Genomic DNA, 16886 nt, shown 5'->3' with positions numbered 1-16886 from the left:
ATATTTATAATAATACTTTAACTAAGTACCCTTAGGTTGTGAAACATTTAATTTAAACTATTAAATAGAATAAAATGATATTTCAAAGATCGATATTCCTATAAAATATCGATAGTCGCATATCTTATGGTCAGCGCTTTACGGTACTGCACCTCGTTCACTTTTCAACACTGGAGGGCACGCCATCTTTTTTTCCTCACAAACACTTTTTTCTGCTCCTGCTTTGTGGGTGTGCTCTTTGAAAAACCAAGGAGAATTCCCTCGGAATAGCATCAAAACAAACTGGAAAATTGACTTTGGACAAGTCCAGTGGTACAACAAATACCAAAAATCCATTACAGAACCGGAGGAGCAGCACCTCCAGCCACATACATATTCATACATAATGCCACGCTACCGTGAATGGGATTTAGCCTGCAAAGTTTACGTGGGCAATCTGGGATCCTCGGCCTCCAAATACGAGATCGAGAACGCCTTTAGCAAATACGGACCCTTGCGCAACGTCTGGGTGGCCCGCAATCCGCCCGGTTTCGCCTTCGTCGAGTTCGAGGATCGTCGCGACGCTGAGGATGCGACCCGTGGCCTCGACGGCACCCGCTGCTGTGGCACCCGCATCCGTGTCGAAATGTCATCAGGCCGTTCACGAGAGGGTCGCGGCGGTGGCGGTGGAGGCGGCGGTGGTGGAGGCGGATCCGGTGGCGGCGGCCGCGGCGGTGGCAGTGGCGCCCGTGCTGGAGGCGGTGGAAGGGCTGGCGATGGCGGTGGACGCTATAGGTGAGTACGGCACAAAAGCATTACATTTTGCATCCCCAGAATAAACCAGATAAACTAACTAACCAACCAACCAAAGCACCCACTTACTACCACTACCCCTCTCTCGAGATTATGAAATCATAATTTTTGCCATTATGTGCAAAAAAGTATGCAAAAATATATATATAAATAAACATATGTATACATATTTATATAGCGTGTGTGCTTGTGTGTATGTATGCATGTGAAAAATCGATTCGCGTATACATACAAAAGCGGTGCCAGCCAAAATACACACAGTCACACATACGGTGGGACACCACTGTTAGCCATACATAAACACACACAGTGGCGTCCGTGAAAAAGAACAGTCCTACCGCGCGCACACAGTGGCGTCCGTGGCCGACAGTCCTGGTTGCTTTTGCTACGTCAATCGATTCTTTTTAGCTCGTATTTTGTTTTTTAAGGGGAATCTTGTTTTAGTATCACATTTCATTGCTCATTATATGCACCCCGAGGTCCATAGTTTAAAGTTCAAAGAGTATAGCTTTAACTAGAGAAAACGTTTTGTTTGTTGTTTTTAGTAAAATTACAAAATACAAGAAAAATGAAAAGAAAATACAAGAAAACTTAGTAAAAACAAAGTAAATCGATCGCTTGGAGCCAGTTTTAATGTGGTCTCACAATCATTTTGCAGGATAAAGTCTTCTTCTTCTACTACAACAAGCACAACAAGAACTACTACAACAACAACATCAATAATAATAATAATAATGATAATTAAAAGAACAACAAAGAAAAAAGAAAAAACAACAACAGCTACTACTACTAGAACTTCTACTACTCCTCTTCCTTCAACAACAACAACCAAAAGAACAACAACAACAGCTACTACAAGAACAACTAGTACAACAGCAGATCCTGCTCCTCCTATTACACACATTTCACCAACAACAACAACAACTACAGCCACCACTACACCACCACCATGCAATAACAATTTGTTGTGCGGCCCTAACCAGAAATTCAACAAATTCGATATATTCCGCTGACCACAAAACCAAGAACCAGAACCAAACCGAACGACCGCAACACTACCACACCCCCTCCACCACCTGTTCAGCTCAACCCAGGCAAAAAAAAAAAAAAAGAAAAACAGAACAGAAAAAAATGAATCATCAGCAACGTCTTCGGCTCCGCAGCTTCAAGAATAATGCACCCAAAACCAGACCGAACACCACCCACAGTCACCTAACTATACATTCCACTATGGGGCACACGACTAGCTACAAACTAAAGAAAAGAAAACGATTTAAGTAATCTTCGATCTATGCCTATTTTGAATAGGATTTAGCTGCTAAACGTTGGTCTTTTTTCTTTGTCAAATAACAGAATATTGCTTTGGAATATAAATAGGATTTAGCAAACGAAGATGGTCGTATGCCCCACAGTGCATTCCACATTTCCACATCATTTATAGTCTGTTAGTTGGCAACATCTTCAGGCTACACAACAGACACACTCACACAAACAGCCATTAACCACACTAATCACCAAGAACCAGAGCGAACCGATCGTCGGCGGCAACAGAGCAACTTCATCAAGAATCCAAATGCCAAAATGCATCTATTGCATATTTATATATATATTATACACACACTCACCAGTCCAGCAACGCTTCAAAAAGTCAACTTCCTACGTCTCCAAGTTGTGCGGTTGTCTTCAGCCTGCTCCTACGTCCCCAACAAACCACCCACCACCTCATCATCCGTCATCTTTAGTGCAGCTACAGCATCAGCAACAAGCTACAGCTACAAAGACCAACTGCAACAACAGCTTCTACTTCTACTACTACTACTACTACTACTACTACTACAACAAGAACATCTGGCAGCCAGTCAGCAAATCGATCTCGAGGCTGAAAAGCCTTTGGTAGACTTTTTGTTGGTTCCACCACTCAGTAGTTGCACCTTTCCCTTGCAATCAAACCAAGATTGAGGCTGCTTCATGCTAATTCCTTCAATCGCAGCAAGTATGAAACCTTTGGCCGCCACCAACAACACTGTCCCTCGAACCGAAACGAAACGTAACGTAACGCCTCTAACAAAATCCGTTTGTTATACTCGTAATTGTAATTATGGTTGTTTTTTTTTTTACCTTTTGTTCTTGCATCCTAACATCTACTGAGATAATCTTGTTCGCGCTAATTGTCTGCTCTCTGTGTGTAATATACAAGTATATTGTGTAAATGTGTGTTTATATGCATTGATCCGATCAGCTCGAACTCACAGTCAGACAGTTCACCAACAAAACGACCCCACCAACAATCGACCAAAGCACCAGCAGCATCAGCAGTTCAGGGCAGGGCAGAATCTTCTTCAAGCTCGCAACTTCACAGCGCGGATGGTAGGAGCTGCACCGCCACCACCACCAAACCACAACCACCAACCTGATCCTCTCTTGCTGCTAACTGATGCTTCCCCACCAACTGCTTCTTCATACGACCTACGTTCTTCGGCTGCTGCAACAGAATAGAATGATTCACCAATATATCCACCAACAACACACACCAAAAAAAAAGAAATAATAATAATAATAGAAACACAACACAGCCACCCTAGTCACAGTCAATCAGCTCAGTATCGTATCAACAACAACAGCCCAAACTACAACAGTTCAACAAGAACCTACTACTACTACTACTACTATTACTACTACTACAATTCAACAACAACAACAACAACAGCCTTCTCAGTCTGCTCTGCTCATCAACCAACTAAGCAACCTACCAACAAACCAATCAGCCACCAATCCAACCAACCACCACCAATTACTTTATGTAAATGTCACACCAACGCTTTCGTTAATGGGGCAAAAAAAAAATATATATATATATATATATATCAGCTATATCTCCACCACCTTCAAGCACCTTCAGCCACCAAAAAAAAAACTGAAAAAAATTACTGCCAGCTCTCAGCTCCGCTCAGCTCAAATTAAAGCTCCAATGTCAGCTCTCCGATCCGTATCCGATCCACCAGATCCGTCAGCCCAAGTTGTGTGTTGTTTGATCGAGACCACTCTTATCAACTTTACGTATCTTAAGGAATTGTTATCTAACTACACGACTAGTTAAGTTACTCATTGGTGCAAAATCTATTTAATTTGTATTTTCTCTTTCTCTTTCTCTTTCTTTCTCACCTCTCTCTTTCTGTGTCCTGTATGTGTGTGCCGGGCCCAATATGTTTTTCCCCAAACGCTACCCATTTCATTGCAGATCACGCTCACCCCGCCGCTCAAGGACACGCAGCCGCAGCTTTTCGAGGGATCGTCGCAGTCGCTCCGACTCCAGGGACCGCCATTAGATGAGAAGAGTAGTAGTGGGATGCAGCCCAAAACTGGACTCCACAACACACACATATATATAGATATATATATATATTATACATATACAGAGATATATACATAAAGTAGTACGGCCCCAGAGTTGAGGACAAAAAGGATCTGTTTTGCCAGACGAAAAATGGCTCAACAGATTTCTGAAGTTTGACTCAATAAATTCGTCCCCCTCCATATAATAACCCCCCCCCCCCCACAGAGAACAAAACCAAAAAACAAAAAAAAAAAAGGTATCGAGCAACTTCACAAAAGACCACCACACAACCCAGCCATCTCTTCGATCCGAATGGTTCGCTAGTATAGCCACAGTACAACTATGGTACACATTGGTTTTTAGGCCTTAAGACTTTGGTAGATTTTAATTCAGAAAATGAAAAGATAAAAAGAACAAGCCACCAGCGCAACTACAACTACAACACACAAAGAGTGAGGCATCCGATGAACAATGGATGTCAAAGGTAAATTTATTGTATGTCCGCGAACCTAAATTATTTATCCACTTGGTTTTTACCCTAAATCTGTCGCAACACAAAACATGTCAAGAGAAAAGTGAAAAAAAGGTACTATATGCGATTGTTTGGCGTAAGTGCAAGTAGTTACATAAGTCGTGAAATGAGAATCAATAAATTGAACCTAATTTAAAACCGAAAATATACACAATGGGTGTTTTTAATGGGAATGTCGGGATTTTCAGCTTTTCTTAAAAACAAATTACAAAAGGATACCCATTGCCCAAATTGAAATTAACGCAGCGCTGGCTTAACAATAATAATTATTTATTTATTTTCAAAGTTTCTTCTTGTCTATAACAATTAGTAATGACTTGAACGCACACACATCATATGATTTTCGTGATCGATTCGCGGGGGATAAGCACATGCAGGGCTATATATATTTATGTGTAGATAAATATAAATATACACAATGCAAATAACTTTCGTTTAGAACAATATCAGAATTTTCAATTATGCGCCGACCAAAAGATGGTAAACTACTTTTGGTTCTAACAAAAATTATTGTCAAATCTCCGCCAGGAGTTTTCGTTCAATTAAGAATCAAAGACTACATGGTTAAGTGGGTTAATTGCTAACTGGAAACGTTATCGTGGCGATAAAACCTGCGCGGGTTGGGTTCACAAATCATAGGGTTTTAAAAATGTTTTTATATATTTCTCATATATATCTATATATGCATATAAAGAAGAGCTTAGAAGCATTCAGCTATGACACAGTAACAAAGAGGAAAAAAAAAAAACAATTAGGGTAATTTAAATTTTTAATCCTAAGCCGGAGGATTGACACTTAACACAGGGATCGAGGACGGGGAAGTTGGCAGCTGATCTACTTGTACTTCTTCATGAACTCGGCGTGGAACACACGGAACTTCTCCATCATCAGCTTCAGCTTGTCCGTTTGCGGGAGGATCGTGCTTCGGAAATGCCACGTGCCGGGCTTCTGACCAAATCCACTGCCAGGAACAATGCAAATGCCTGGGAGAAAATTAAACAATAAATTGAGAGACTAACAAACGAGGTCAGCAAAGAAAACTCACCGCTCGTCTCGAGCAGCTCAAATGCGTAGAAAACATCGGGGGCCATGCCCTTGGCCTTGGCCGCCTCGATCGCCTTGGGCGGGATCTCGATCTGTGGAAAGACGTACATGGCGCCCTGTACGGGGTTAACCTTGTAGCCTTCGAAGCTGTTCAGTGCCTTGTGGACGAGCTCGGCCCGTTCTTTTAGAGCGGCCAGAATGCCATCGCGCTCCTTCTTGTACAGATCGTATGATGGCTCTCCGGGCTGCGGTGGATTGACCAGGGCACTCACGGCCACCTGGCCAGCGGTGGTGCTGCAAAGCGCCGCCGTTATCGACTTGGTCAGCATGGCCTTGACCTTGGGATCAAGATTGAGAACCTCCATGTAACCGCCGCGAATGCCGCACTCGCCCAGATAGCCCTTCGAGGTGGACAGGAAACTGACCATTTCCAGATTACGATAGGGGTCGCCCATTTCGTAGGCCACCTTCTTGAACGACCAGAACTTGGAGTTCTTGTCGTAGACATTGTCCTGGTACACCTCATCGGCCAGCACCAGCACCTTGTTATCGTGTGCGAACTTAATGATCTCCTCGATGTTCTCGCGGGTCAGTACCTGTCCGGTGGGATTGCCCGGATTGATCACGACCAGGGCACGCGGATTGCAGACCTTCTTCGCCTCATCGTAGGACCGTTGCAGCTCCTTCCTGTCCAGGCTCCAACCGGTCTCCTCCTCCAGATAGTAATCCACCTTGGTCATGCCGTATTCGGAGATGGTGGCCGAGTACAGTGGGTACTGCGGAATGGGCACCATGACACCAGGCGCCTTGCATCCCACCTCGGCGCTGAAAAAAGAAACGTAAAGGTAAGCTTCAAATGTATTTAGAATTCCTTAGTAAATGCTCAGTAGTATTTCATAAACAAAGTGTTTGAATAATACTACTGAGCAATAAACAATAATAATATTTATCTATCTGGCTGCCACATAAGTTGTCAACCCAAAAAATGGCACAATTTTGGGCCATATCTCTGGCAAATCTCTGGTTTTAACTGATAAGTCTCGACAGAAGAAGCGCCACATCATGGACAATAAAAATGTTGGCCCTGGCGACATACTTGATCATGGAGAGAATGCTCTTGATGCCGGGAGAGGCACCGCCGGTTAGATAGATGTCCTGCCAATTGGAGGCGATGCCGCCATCCCTTTTCTCGATGTACTGAGCAACCTGGCGACGCACCACCTCCAGACCGGCGGAGTCGGTGTACGAGCCCACCGATTGACCCTGGCAGCCGTTCAAAATGGCACAGGCGCGCTTCTTGACGTCCTCGGGATAATCGGGTGAATCCAGCAGACGTGTCTCGAAGGTCAGCGCCAACAGCTGATAAGTAAAATATACAATACATTTAATGAAATCATATCATAAATGAAGGGGCCAAAACTCACCTGTCGCAGGAAGGTCAAGGGCTGCTGGCCCATCGCATGGCAATCACCGATGTTGGCACGGATCACCTGGTCGAATGGCTTCTTGACACCCTGCAATCAAATTCAATCGGAACGGAATTACAAATTAGCCATATAAAATAACTCATTGTTTGCTCGCTGGCCAAATGAAAGTGTAATCGCTGCAGGCTGGCGGATCAAATGGGCATTTAATTTGATTTGTGGCTTTCGCCATGCAAATTACACTCAAGTGGATTGCCAAGCTAAATTGAAGACCAGCCAGAGTACAGAGTAATCGATTAAGTATCAAATTCAATCAAATATTTATCAGTAATGAGCCATTGTGGATTCAGCAAATGGTATTCTCTTTCAAATAGACGCCTGCTAGAAATAACTATCAAATGACCATCATTATAGTTACTTAACAATGTGAACTAGTTTACATTCAGTAGCAAATCAATGGTGCAATCTGTTACGATCTTTATAATCCAGCACACTTTGGGGAATCCCAAATTAAAGTTTCTAAACGAATTAAAGTCATTGTAGACACAGGCAACCAGTAGTTTAGTTTCCCGCACGAATAGAGGTCACAATAATCGGCTGTGGAAATTGTCAGCTGAACAAAACACACAATTTGCAGGGCACATGCTAGTTGCACTCGTTCATGGAAGACAACATCTCATCGTCTCGGGTTCCATTTAACCACGCTCAAATGGCCAATTTACCACATAATGTCACGGAGGTTCGAGGAGCTGCGATGATATTGTGTGTTTTTTTTTTTTTTTTGAGAGGCGAAACAATGCAAGTTGCGCCATGTAAGCGAACTGCAGCGCTGCCATTGACGTCACTCGGCAGTGGATGTGTTTTGCCTGACAATGTGATAATTGGAAAATTAAGGAATTCTGGGCTGTGGAAAAATCATCCAGTGCTCGAGTTTGGTTACTAAGAGTATAAAATCGTCAAGTTCTCACCGTGCAAACGTGTGTCACCTTATCGAATTCAGTTAATTATTTATTATTTATTTTTTTTTTTTTTAATTTCGAAAATTACTGATAAAAGTGTTGCCGAGTCGCGGCAACTGAACTGGCTTGTGTTTGTAGTTCGTGTGGAAATATGTATAGAAATGGGTCCTCTATCGCATCGCAAATCGAACAGTGCTGGTGAAAAAAAATGATATGCCAAAGTAGTTTCGAATATTTCAAAACCACAAAACCGCAGAGATAGTGTTAAGAAATCAATTAATAGCCCATCTAAACTCAGTTAGAAATTGCTAGTTAAGTTTTTAGCATCGTTTTGGAAATGGCTACTAATTAACTGACCAGCGCTGTTCGCACCTAAAGAATATTGCTTGCATATTCCTTTCTACCCTTCACTTCGCACTTGAAATCGTTGTAAACAAACTTTTTGTGCTAAGTGGCAATATAATTGATAACTACATATATATGCACAACATATATACTCGTGCAGGCAGGTAAGAGTCGTATAATCATATAGGCGCTGTATAAAAGGCGTTAGCAACTCAAACATTATCGCCAATACGAATCGAAGGAAAGTATAATAATATGTTGGCAAATGTTAATGCCAAAAGGAAGTCAAAGTAAACAGAGGGAAATGGGCATGATTAGGAATTAGAAATGATTATTACACGGGCACAGAATTGTTAATAATCCTATATCGTAGTGAACAGGACGAAGTGAAGTACATAAATGCCAGTGATAAGAATGCCTGCTGCTGACAGATGATGAGTTTCTTTTGGACCATTGCCAAATCCGTATGTTGAATCTGTGGGCAAGTGGAGGAATTTGATAAAACGCAGAATGAACAGCACAGCAGATTCAGTCGTGCGGATAAGGAAATCAAATCGCAGCGGGAAAACTGGTGGGGGAAATCAACTGGCAGCGGCATTAAAAACGCAAACACAGAATGTGAAAAGTCAGCGGGGCTCACAATGGATTTAACTATATGTATATACATATGTATATCTTTAAATATTCATCACATATTTGTGTACATATGTACATATAGTATCGTTGCGGGTCACAAAAGTTCGAAGAGAATTTTGCAAAACAAATGAAGGAAAAAAAAAATGGAAAGCAAGAAGTGCAGAGAGAAAGCATCGTGTGTATACAACATGTTTTCCCCACAGACTCATGCGCATGTTCGGCCTTTGTTATGATTTTTCACTTTCCCAGTGATAAGAAAAGGTCCACGGAATCAGAATCCGAATCAGAATCACGCCCACGCTCGCCCACAATTTCCGCACTTATGTAAGCCAAGTTGAAGGTCGTTCAGTGAACCCGCATCGCATCGCGTCGTTCGCTCTTCATCTAAATACTTTATTTAATTGATCCAAGAAGCACAATTTAGAATAATTACAAACATTAACTGGCAATTAAGAGCATGACTCGTTATGGAAAACGGCGAAGAAACGCCGTTTTTTTTGTTTTTTTTTTTTAGATGAGAAAACCGGTTAATTTGGGCCAACTGCCTGTGGAAAAATCATTCACATGCCGAGCAGTACTTAAATTAATTAGTTTATTGACTTGTTGTTTGCTCTAACCCAAAAAGTGTAATTTCCCCTTAGCCCAAAGTTCACTTATAAAGATATATATTCCGTTTTAGATAAGTCTCGATATTTTTATAGCGGTCTGATTACAATTTCAAGTCTTATCTGAACTTTTGGATTACTTCTGATAGCTTTATTGTTGCCCAAAAATTGTTTGTGTTTAGTTGAAGTAAATAAAATTCCGAGCTCTATTTTTGGCAAATTTTAATGGGTTTAGTTCAAGTGGTTCAAACACTACTCTAAATTCTTGATGTGTAATAAAAAACAAACAATTGTTTTGATCAACTTTGTGCTCTTTGGTAAACATTTTTCGCTCAAAACTGAAATTAAACATATGGCATTTTACTTTCGTAAGCTTTTTATGCTCGTGGAATAAGAAATGGGTTTGGAAACTGGTTTTTTTTTTATTCGACAAGCTTATTGTTTTTGCAAAAATGTGTTTTTTGCAAAACAAAACCTTATCGCATTGAATAAACAAAAGCTAAAGTTTTCTATGTTTGTTTGTTGAAACTTTATACATTCGATAGATTTTTTATTGGATTGCTAGCTGAATTGGTACTCCCCTGGCTGGTTCTTATCACACTTCCATTCTTATCAATCCAAATTACTTCATTTCGTGGGCGTATTTTCCAACAGGTGTCCTTGAGAAAGGGGTGACCACGATTGCCAGCCGAAGGTGAATGATTCAGCGCTGCGTGGCCGCTCCATTCAAGCGCGAATAAAAAAATGAAAAGGGCGGCAAAAAACAAACACAGACGCGCCTCACACTTGATACATACATACATACATAAACGTGCATGTGTATATAAGTAGATATACATAGAGACATAGCGTGCTTAGATATTAAAATGCGGGCTTTGAATTGCCATTAAATTGCCATTGAATAGAGGGAAGGGTAGGGGGGTGTGTGCAAAACACTAGTTAATGGCGTCGCACTTTGCCGCTTTGTTTGCCCGATTACTTGTGGATCAATTTCCCATGGCATTAACTAACACTCACCTTTTCCAGTTCCTTCTCGATTTCCCCAGCACGAATCACCAGAGGACCGCGAACGGCATATTCCATGGCAATAAAGTTGGGATTTATGTTATCCAGTGTGAGCGCTTTCGACGACGACGGCATTTTGTGGCTGGTTGAAAAGGAACTGAGAAAAAAAAAGAAGGGGATGGATATTCACTTCAGCAATCAACAATCACTTCTTGTTCGATATATAACGTGTTTTAAATGTGTTTTAAAATATATTGTTTTTGTTATGCGGCTTTTTCAGCGAACGAAACTAACCGGCGGACGTCTAACGGTTGAATGAAATCGCCGCTTGTTCCATGGCGCTGCGACGTCGCTGCTGCCGTCACCGTTGCTGTTGCCGTTGATTTCGCCGCACGTCGATTGGCATTGTTGCTGTTGTTGTGCAGGAACGATTTCCAGCGGCGAATAACGTACTGTTGCTGCTGGCGCTGGTGCTGCTGCAATGCGGCCGAAACTGTGGCGGCAGCAGGTTTAATTAGCATTCGACTCATTATTTCTGCAACGAGAAGAGCGTCTCAGTAAGTAAATTACTCAAAATACAAAAAAAAGGAAAGAGACAGACCGCGCTTTAATCGCAAGAATTTAGCACCATGAGAACAGCGGAAAGAAGAAGAAGCAGCGAAATGAAGGGTGTGTGCGTGTATAAGAGTCCGGCTCACAATTATAAGAGCGGCGAATTGAAAGGCTCAGCTGTTATCACTACACCGAAAGCAATTAGTTTCGAAGCAGGGAATCATTTAAATAACTTTGTAGCTAGGAAAACTTAAGCAACTATAGATATTTCGATGTGAAATATATATCATATTATATTAAGCATTTTTATATGGTATTGTTAGCACGCGCTCAATATAATATTCAAGTACCTAAATACATTTTCTTCACTGTGCATTTTTGTATCTTATCAAAGACAAGGCGTGGTATCATTTACTTTTTCAGAGCTTATCAATGTGATTGCTTGTGGTTCGATACTTTATTGCCTTTCTGTTTATCAAGAAGCTAAAGTGTAAATATTTACGACCTTTGGAAACTTTGCAATTAAATTCGCCGTGCATTTATCCTAGACTCAAACCCAATTGCACTCGCCGCAAGGCGCGCATTTCAAAACTGCAATCGAGCATTTCTTATCAGAGTTTTGGGGCTTTGCACAAGCAACTGCAAAGCTGAAAAATATATATTTTATTTGAGGAGGAATATATATTTTTGGAAAATATAAAAACGGTTACCGGCTGAATAAAATGAATGGCCATAAAGCCTAATCTCAAGAACATTTATTGCTTGACCATCCAGAAAATTTAATTAAAAATGGGACCGTTTAGAATCTACTTGTGTGTGCTGCTATATATTTCACTATATTTCTTATCTTGGTGGAACTTTTTTTTTAGAGGCAGTTAACGGATTTGTGGGCCATTTACCCAGGCATTATGTATACATATGTATGATTTAATAGCTATATTTCTCCATTAAATCCACTGGCAGGGCATCCATTGGTGGGGGCCACTATCAGTTGAGCGTACTTTTGACTTTGAGCCAAATCGGCGCAGCTTATCAGTGACGTCCCATTCGCAGCTTACGATTCCCTGTCTTTCAATTGAATATATGTATATAGCTTTTCTGATTTCTGCACTTTGAAACGCCAATTGCGTAATGCAAAAAATGAGCAAACGAACAAAGAATCTTTTAGAAACATGACAATGACCAAAGATCGACATTACCTCCAAAATACTATACTTTTCGCACTCAAAAATCAGCATCAATCAGCCGCAGATTGTTTGCTTTCTTTTTAGCGACAGCGAATTTATTTGTTTTTAAATTAAAAATGTACTAAATGCCGGTCCCGAAAAATACACAAATGTATGCTATTTTATATACGCACATATGTATCTTTGGAATATATGAATGTATGTGTATATATATAGGTATATTGTTTAGACGAGACAAACTGAAACTTGTTGGCAATAACTTTTTGGAAAACCGGTTGCGGTTTTGATGGCATTGATATAGACGAAAGGGTTAAGAATTAGGGGAAAGGGGTAAGAATTTGGGAATGAGAAAACATCGATACAGTGATCTCTGCTTAATTAAGACAAATTCAATACGATGCCGATATATAGATATAGATAGATATAAAATAATATATCCAATAGAATTTTTATATGATAACCATCTAAAGCAGCTGTGCATAGAACTTTTGCGTATTAATTTAAGAAACATTACCTCCAAATATTTATTTTAAATAAATTTTTCAAATTTTAACATTTTTTTTTTTTTGAGACAACTTTTGTTAGTCACTGTTTATCTGCGATATATATATATGCAGCGTATCGCTTTTGTTTGTGATTGTTTTGACAACAAAACTGGCTTATGCAACGAACTGTTAAAAAAAAATCTGAAACAGAAAATTATGTGAACTGGCTGCACTTTGCTTCAAAGACCCCGCTCCCCCCTGCACTTTCACCCCCCGCATTGGGGGGATTATCAGACAAACCAACTGGATAAGATAGTAACGATAAGGAATCCAATTAGAACACGGCCATTCGGATTTACTAAAATCACAACTTTTGCCAAACGTTAGTAAATTATATTAAATTATATTGTAACTCCGATTGACACGTAGAGCGCAACGAACAACAGCAACACAAAAAGAAGCAGAAATAACGGGTAAAGGGGGTGTTTTGATGTGCTAATTGGGTTGCTAAACAGCTGTTGACGCCGCACAAATTGAGCACAAAAAAAAAAACAATAACACGGCACGCAATTCAATTAGGGAAACGCACGCAGAACGATAAACAAAATCAGGGTACTATTGTGTATTAGATTTTTTTTTGGGCGCACAAATCACTTTCACTGTCACTTCCTCGCTGCTCCCAATTAGAATTTCTCGGCCACTGTGTTTATATATATGTACATATATGCACATGCATATATACATATATACGTCGGCAGTTCAAGAGCAAAAAATCGATTTTTCGCTGCACTTTTTAGTCGTTTCACCTTGATGGGCGCAAGTGGGCGTGGCGATTATCTAACGGCGTTTGTTGTGATCCCAAGAACTTGCATAAACTTATTAATAAACGCGATATGTCTGTATATAAAATACCTAATAAAAACGTGTGTGCTTGCTTGGCTGCGTGTGTGTGCGCGTACGTGTGTGTGTGTGTGCGAATATGTGCGGCGTGCGAGCTCCAATCAGAATCGTATCAAAAATTCAAAGCTCTTTGGCCGCTAGACGCAATTAAGGAACTGACAACAAGAACTGAAACCGCACCGAGATGGAAAATGAAGTGCTGGCAGTATTTACCGACTATATGTTTTTCTTGCGGGCAAAAGTCACGATGAAGCGGGCAGCGATTAAGTTTTAAAAATATCACGTCTGCAGCCCTCGCAGCCAAACTTTCGATAGACGGCGATAGATCGATAGACCAGCGATTTGCACCAACACTGGAAAGCTCAGAGCATTCAAAAACAAACTAATGTGTTTTATAAATAGCTCTTTTTAAATATCGATTAATTGCGATCTTAACTAACTTTCGTTTATTTCTATTAATTATGAACTTACTTCTGTTTTTAAACATCTTTGCTCTTTGCTTGTTTTTCGTGTAAGGCTTTAAATTCACTTAAACAATTTTGCTGGCTTTGTGCGCATCTTCATATATCACTGAAATTGATTGTTATAGGAGTGTCCCATTGAATTAGTTTTGTGTCGATTCAATCCTGGCCCGAAAATGTATGAACAAGCTATGCCCTACATTTTACCCATAGTCTACTTAGGTTTGTTTATATAGTATTCTTTTCAAGTTCGTTATGATAGCTCTTAGAAAATAAGATTTCTGTGAATATCTCCTCCGTATAAAAGAATTTTTATCAATAGTTTGGTAAGCTTTTTTTTCTCTTCTACAAAACCTTTTCGCATGTTTTATTTCACTCGAAACTTATTGCTATTCAAAAAAATGGGTTTTCTAACGCTAGAATTATGTACAGAGTGCATTTGGAAAAAATGATGGGTAGTAAGCCCTAGAAAGCCATGGCTACGTGCTGATGCCCATGATGGATTCGATGGAGAAACTCAGCTTGGGCTTCTTGCCACTGCCGGTGGAGGCAGTGGTGACTGCGGGCGTGGTCATCGCTGGATTTGTGGGCGGGATCGTTAGCGGTATCGTCGGCGGCATCGGGTGATAAATGTGCTGCTCCTGATGAACGGGTGCGCAGGCGGCGGCGGCGGCGGCAACGGTGGCAAAGTACAAAGCGTTACCGCCCAGCGTCGCCTCCATGACATGGTTCAGTTCCGGATCGGCGAATGCCCGCCGTTTGCGCATGCGCTCCATCAATGGCGAGCTGAACGTGGGAAATCGCTGTTTGTATTCTGAAAGAGAACGAACCAAAAGGAATGGTTGAAATTAGTGAGGGTTTTGGTGGGGGCGTTATCACTACAAATTGCCGCGATTCGTTATGAATGGGTATTCCAAATTGAAACAATTTATTATTGGGTAATCCGAGACACGCGTCGCCTGACCAGACAGCCTGGCACCGTTTTTTTTTTTTTGTTTTTTTGTTTCAACTTCGGACCGGTTTCGGGATCTCCACTTATTCGGATGGAACCAGATGGAAAACCCAGAAAGAAGTCAATTGCTGTTGCCACATTTGGCTCTTTTTGTGAGTCGGATGGGTTTTTCCGTTTTTGGTCGCGTCTCAGCTTACCGAATGTGACTCCCCTCAAGTGATTGGAAAATGTGCGTACACTGCACACACACATTTCGAAGCATCCGATTTCAATTGTTTTTCGTCAGTCGAATAATTGCTGTTGTTATTGTTGGGCATCAGTCATTTCCTGTCCACGACCACGACCACGTCCATGGACAGAGGAAAAGAGACGGAAGATGGGCGGCGGGAGACAGGAGACTGGAGACCGGAGAGGATCTCCGATTACGAACGGACCAGACAGTCTGGCACCGTATGGGAAAGCGTGTGAGTAGGGAATGTACTTATCATTTCAGCTGTGTCGTCTACTTTACGACATCTAATAATTTCCAAATTGGAAAGTGTCTATTTGATTGCGGACTCATAGATAGATATCCTTTTTGATATGTACATAAATCCTTATTTATGTAGTCCCATACTAACCTTCCATGGCGGCTGTGATATGCAATGTGGATTGCTGCAAACTGCGTAGTCTCTGCTTGTAGATCCTCTTTTGGGCCATCAGAGCCTGTCGGGTGGCCGAGGATGAAGATGAGTTGCTAACGCAAGATGTGGGATGCGAATGCGAATGTGGATGTGAATGTGCCGGCGGTGGTGAAGTGGAGCTGAGGGAGTCCTCGCCCTCGCTGCTGCTGGAGTTGTTGGCACTGGCCGTTGTTACGCCCGTGGATTTTGTAGATGATGCGGTGGCCTCCAGAGCCTCCATGGTTTGCTGACGTCGCAGGGCCACCTGGGCGGCCATCACCCGCTGGCGATCGACGACCAGTTGGCAATTGGGGCAGCAGCATTCGCGCCAACGGCACAGACGCTTGTGACCCTTGACACAGGAGATGACGCCGTGATTGCGACACCTGGCGCACTTCGGCGTCCGCAGGAGACGTCGCTCCCGCTGGCAAATCCTAACACTGGCGTCCTTGCTCATCCTCGCTTGCTGATCGACTAAAAGGATGTGGAACGGGGCGCGAACATTTAAGCACTGGCAACCGCAGCTACTTGTCGCCGTCAGACTGTCTGGCAGCGTCAAGTGGTTTCCGTCGTCGTCGTCGTCGTTGTGTCCCCAGGGTATCCGACGCCCACGAGGTGTACTAGCATGAGGTACAACACAGCGAGCATGCAAGGGATCGGACTCGGGATCGGTTCCTTGCCTGCCATTGGCTGCTAATCGCTGGCTCTAAATATAGAAGATCCAATGGCCGCACAGATGTCTCGCATCAGCATGCAAAAGATACATTCGACTACAGGAGGAACTCATTGAAAGCGATTTCAAAGATTAGTAATATATACATATATAGCATATATATATAGGTTATGGATCACTTGCTTAATCAATTACTTGGGGCATCTTAAAGAATTTAAGAAGGTAAAAGTATCTGTGAATCTTCTATGGTTCTTTATAGGCATGTTTCACTATACCTTTCCAATCCGTACATCTTTGTTTGGACTCCGTGTTTCGTCAAAGTGCATATTGATTTCTGG

The 16886-nt window shown here is 41.8% G+C and overlaps 3 protein-coding genes across 11 annotated transcripts; 1 reads left to right on the top strand and 2 right to left on the bottom strand.

The window, feature by feature from the left end:
- The first annotated feature begins 196 nt into the window (after window positions 1–196).
- Rbp1-like lies at window positions 197–4908 on the top strand. 3 transcript variants are annotated; one of them, NM_001298278.1, is made up of 2 exons: window positions 197–774; window positions 4031–4908. In NM_001298278.1, exons 1-2 carry the CDS (start codon window positions 386–388, stop codon window positions 4116–4118), a joined length of 477 nt encoding a protein of 158 aa, NP_001285207.1. In that variant the 5' UTR covers window positions 197–385; the 3' UTR covers window positions 4119–4908. The 3 variants fall into 3 exon arrangements, with proteins under 3 accessions (NP_001285207.1, NP_572880.2, NP_001188585.1); NM_132652.4 differs by having other exon boundaries at window positions 4031–4369; NM_001201656.2 differs by lacking the exon at window positions 4031–4908 and adding an exon at window positions 1451–3324.
- Window positions 4909–4913: 5 nt separating this feature from the next.
- CG1640 (uncharacterized protein) lies at window positions 4914–14468 on the bottom strand. Of its 7 annotated transcripts, none has more exons than NM_167365.1 (7): window positions 14272–14468; window positions 10971–11211; window positions 10689–10833; window positions 7127–7216; window positions 6799–7061; window positions 5704–6527; window positions 4914–5641 (listed from the first exon to the last, which is right to left on the bottom strand). In NM_167365.1, the coding sequence occupies exons 1-7, from the start codon at window positions 14285–14287 to the stop codon at window positions 5493–5495; spliced, it is 1728 nt and encodes a 575-aa protein (NP_727696.2). In that variant the 5' UTR covers window positions 14288–14468; the 3' UTR covers window positions 4914–5492. The 7 variants fall into 7 exon arrangements, with proteins under 7 accessions (NP_727696.2, NP_727700.1, NP_572879.2 ...); NM_167369.2 differs by lacking the exon at window positions 14272–14468 and adding an exon at window positions 13548–14079; NM_132651.3 differs by lacking the exon at window positions 14272–14468 and adding an exon at window positions 13707–14079.
- Window positions 14469–14601: 133 nt separating this feature from the next.
- Window positions 14602–16883, bottom strand: dmrt11E (doublesex-Mab related 11E). The gene is made up of 3 exons (NM_078591.3): window positions 16824–16883; window positions 15834–16581; window positions 14602–15075 (listed from the first exon to the last, which is right to left on the bottom strand). Exons 1-3 carry the CDS (start codon window positions 16872–16874, stop codon window positions 14741–14743), a joined length of 1134 nt encoding a protein of 377 aa, NP_511146.2. The 5' UTR covers window positions 16875–16883; the 3' UTR covers window positions 14602–14740.
- Between the last annotated feature and the right edge of the window lie 3 nt (window positions 16884–16886).

Source organism: Drosophila melanogaster, chromosome X (genome assembly GCF_000001215.4).
Source record: "Drosophila melanogaster chromosome X".
NCBI classification, from domain to species: domain Eukaryota; kingdom Metazoa; phylum Arthropoda; class Insecta; order Diptera; family Drosophilidae; genus Drosophila; species Drosophila melanogaster.
This window is presented reverse-complemented; position numbering and strand designations above follow the sequence as displayed.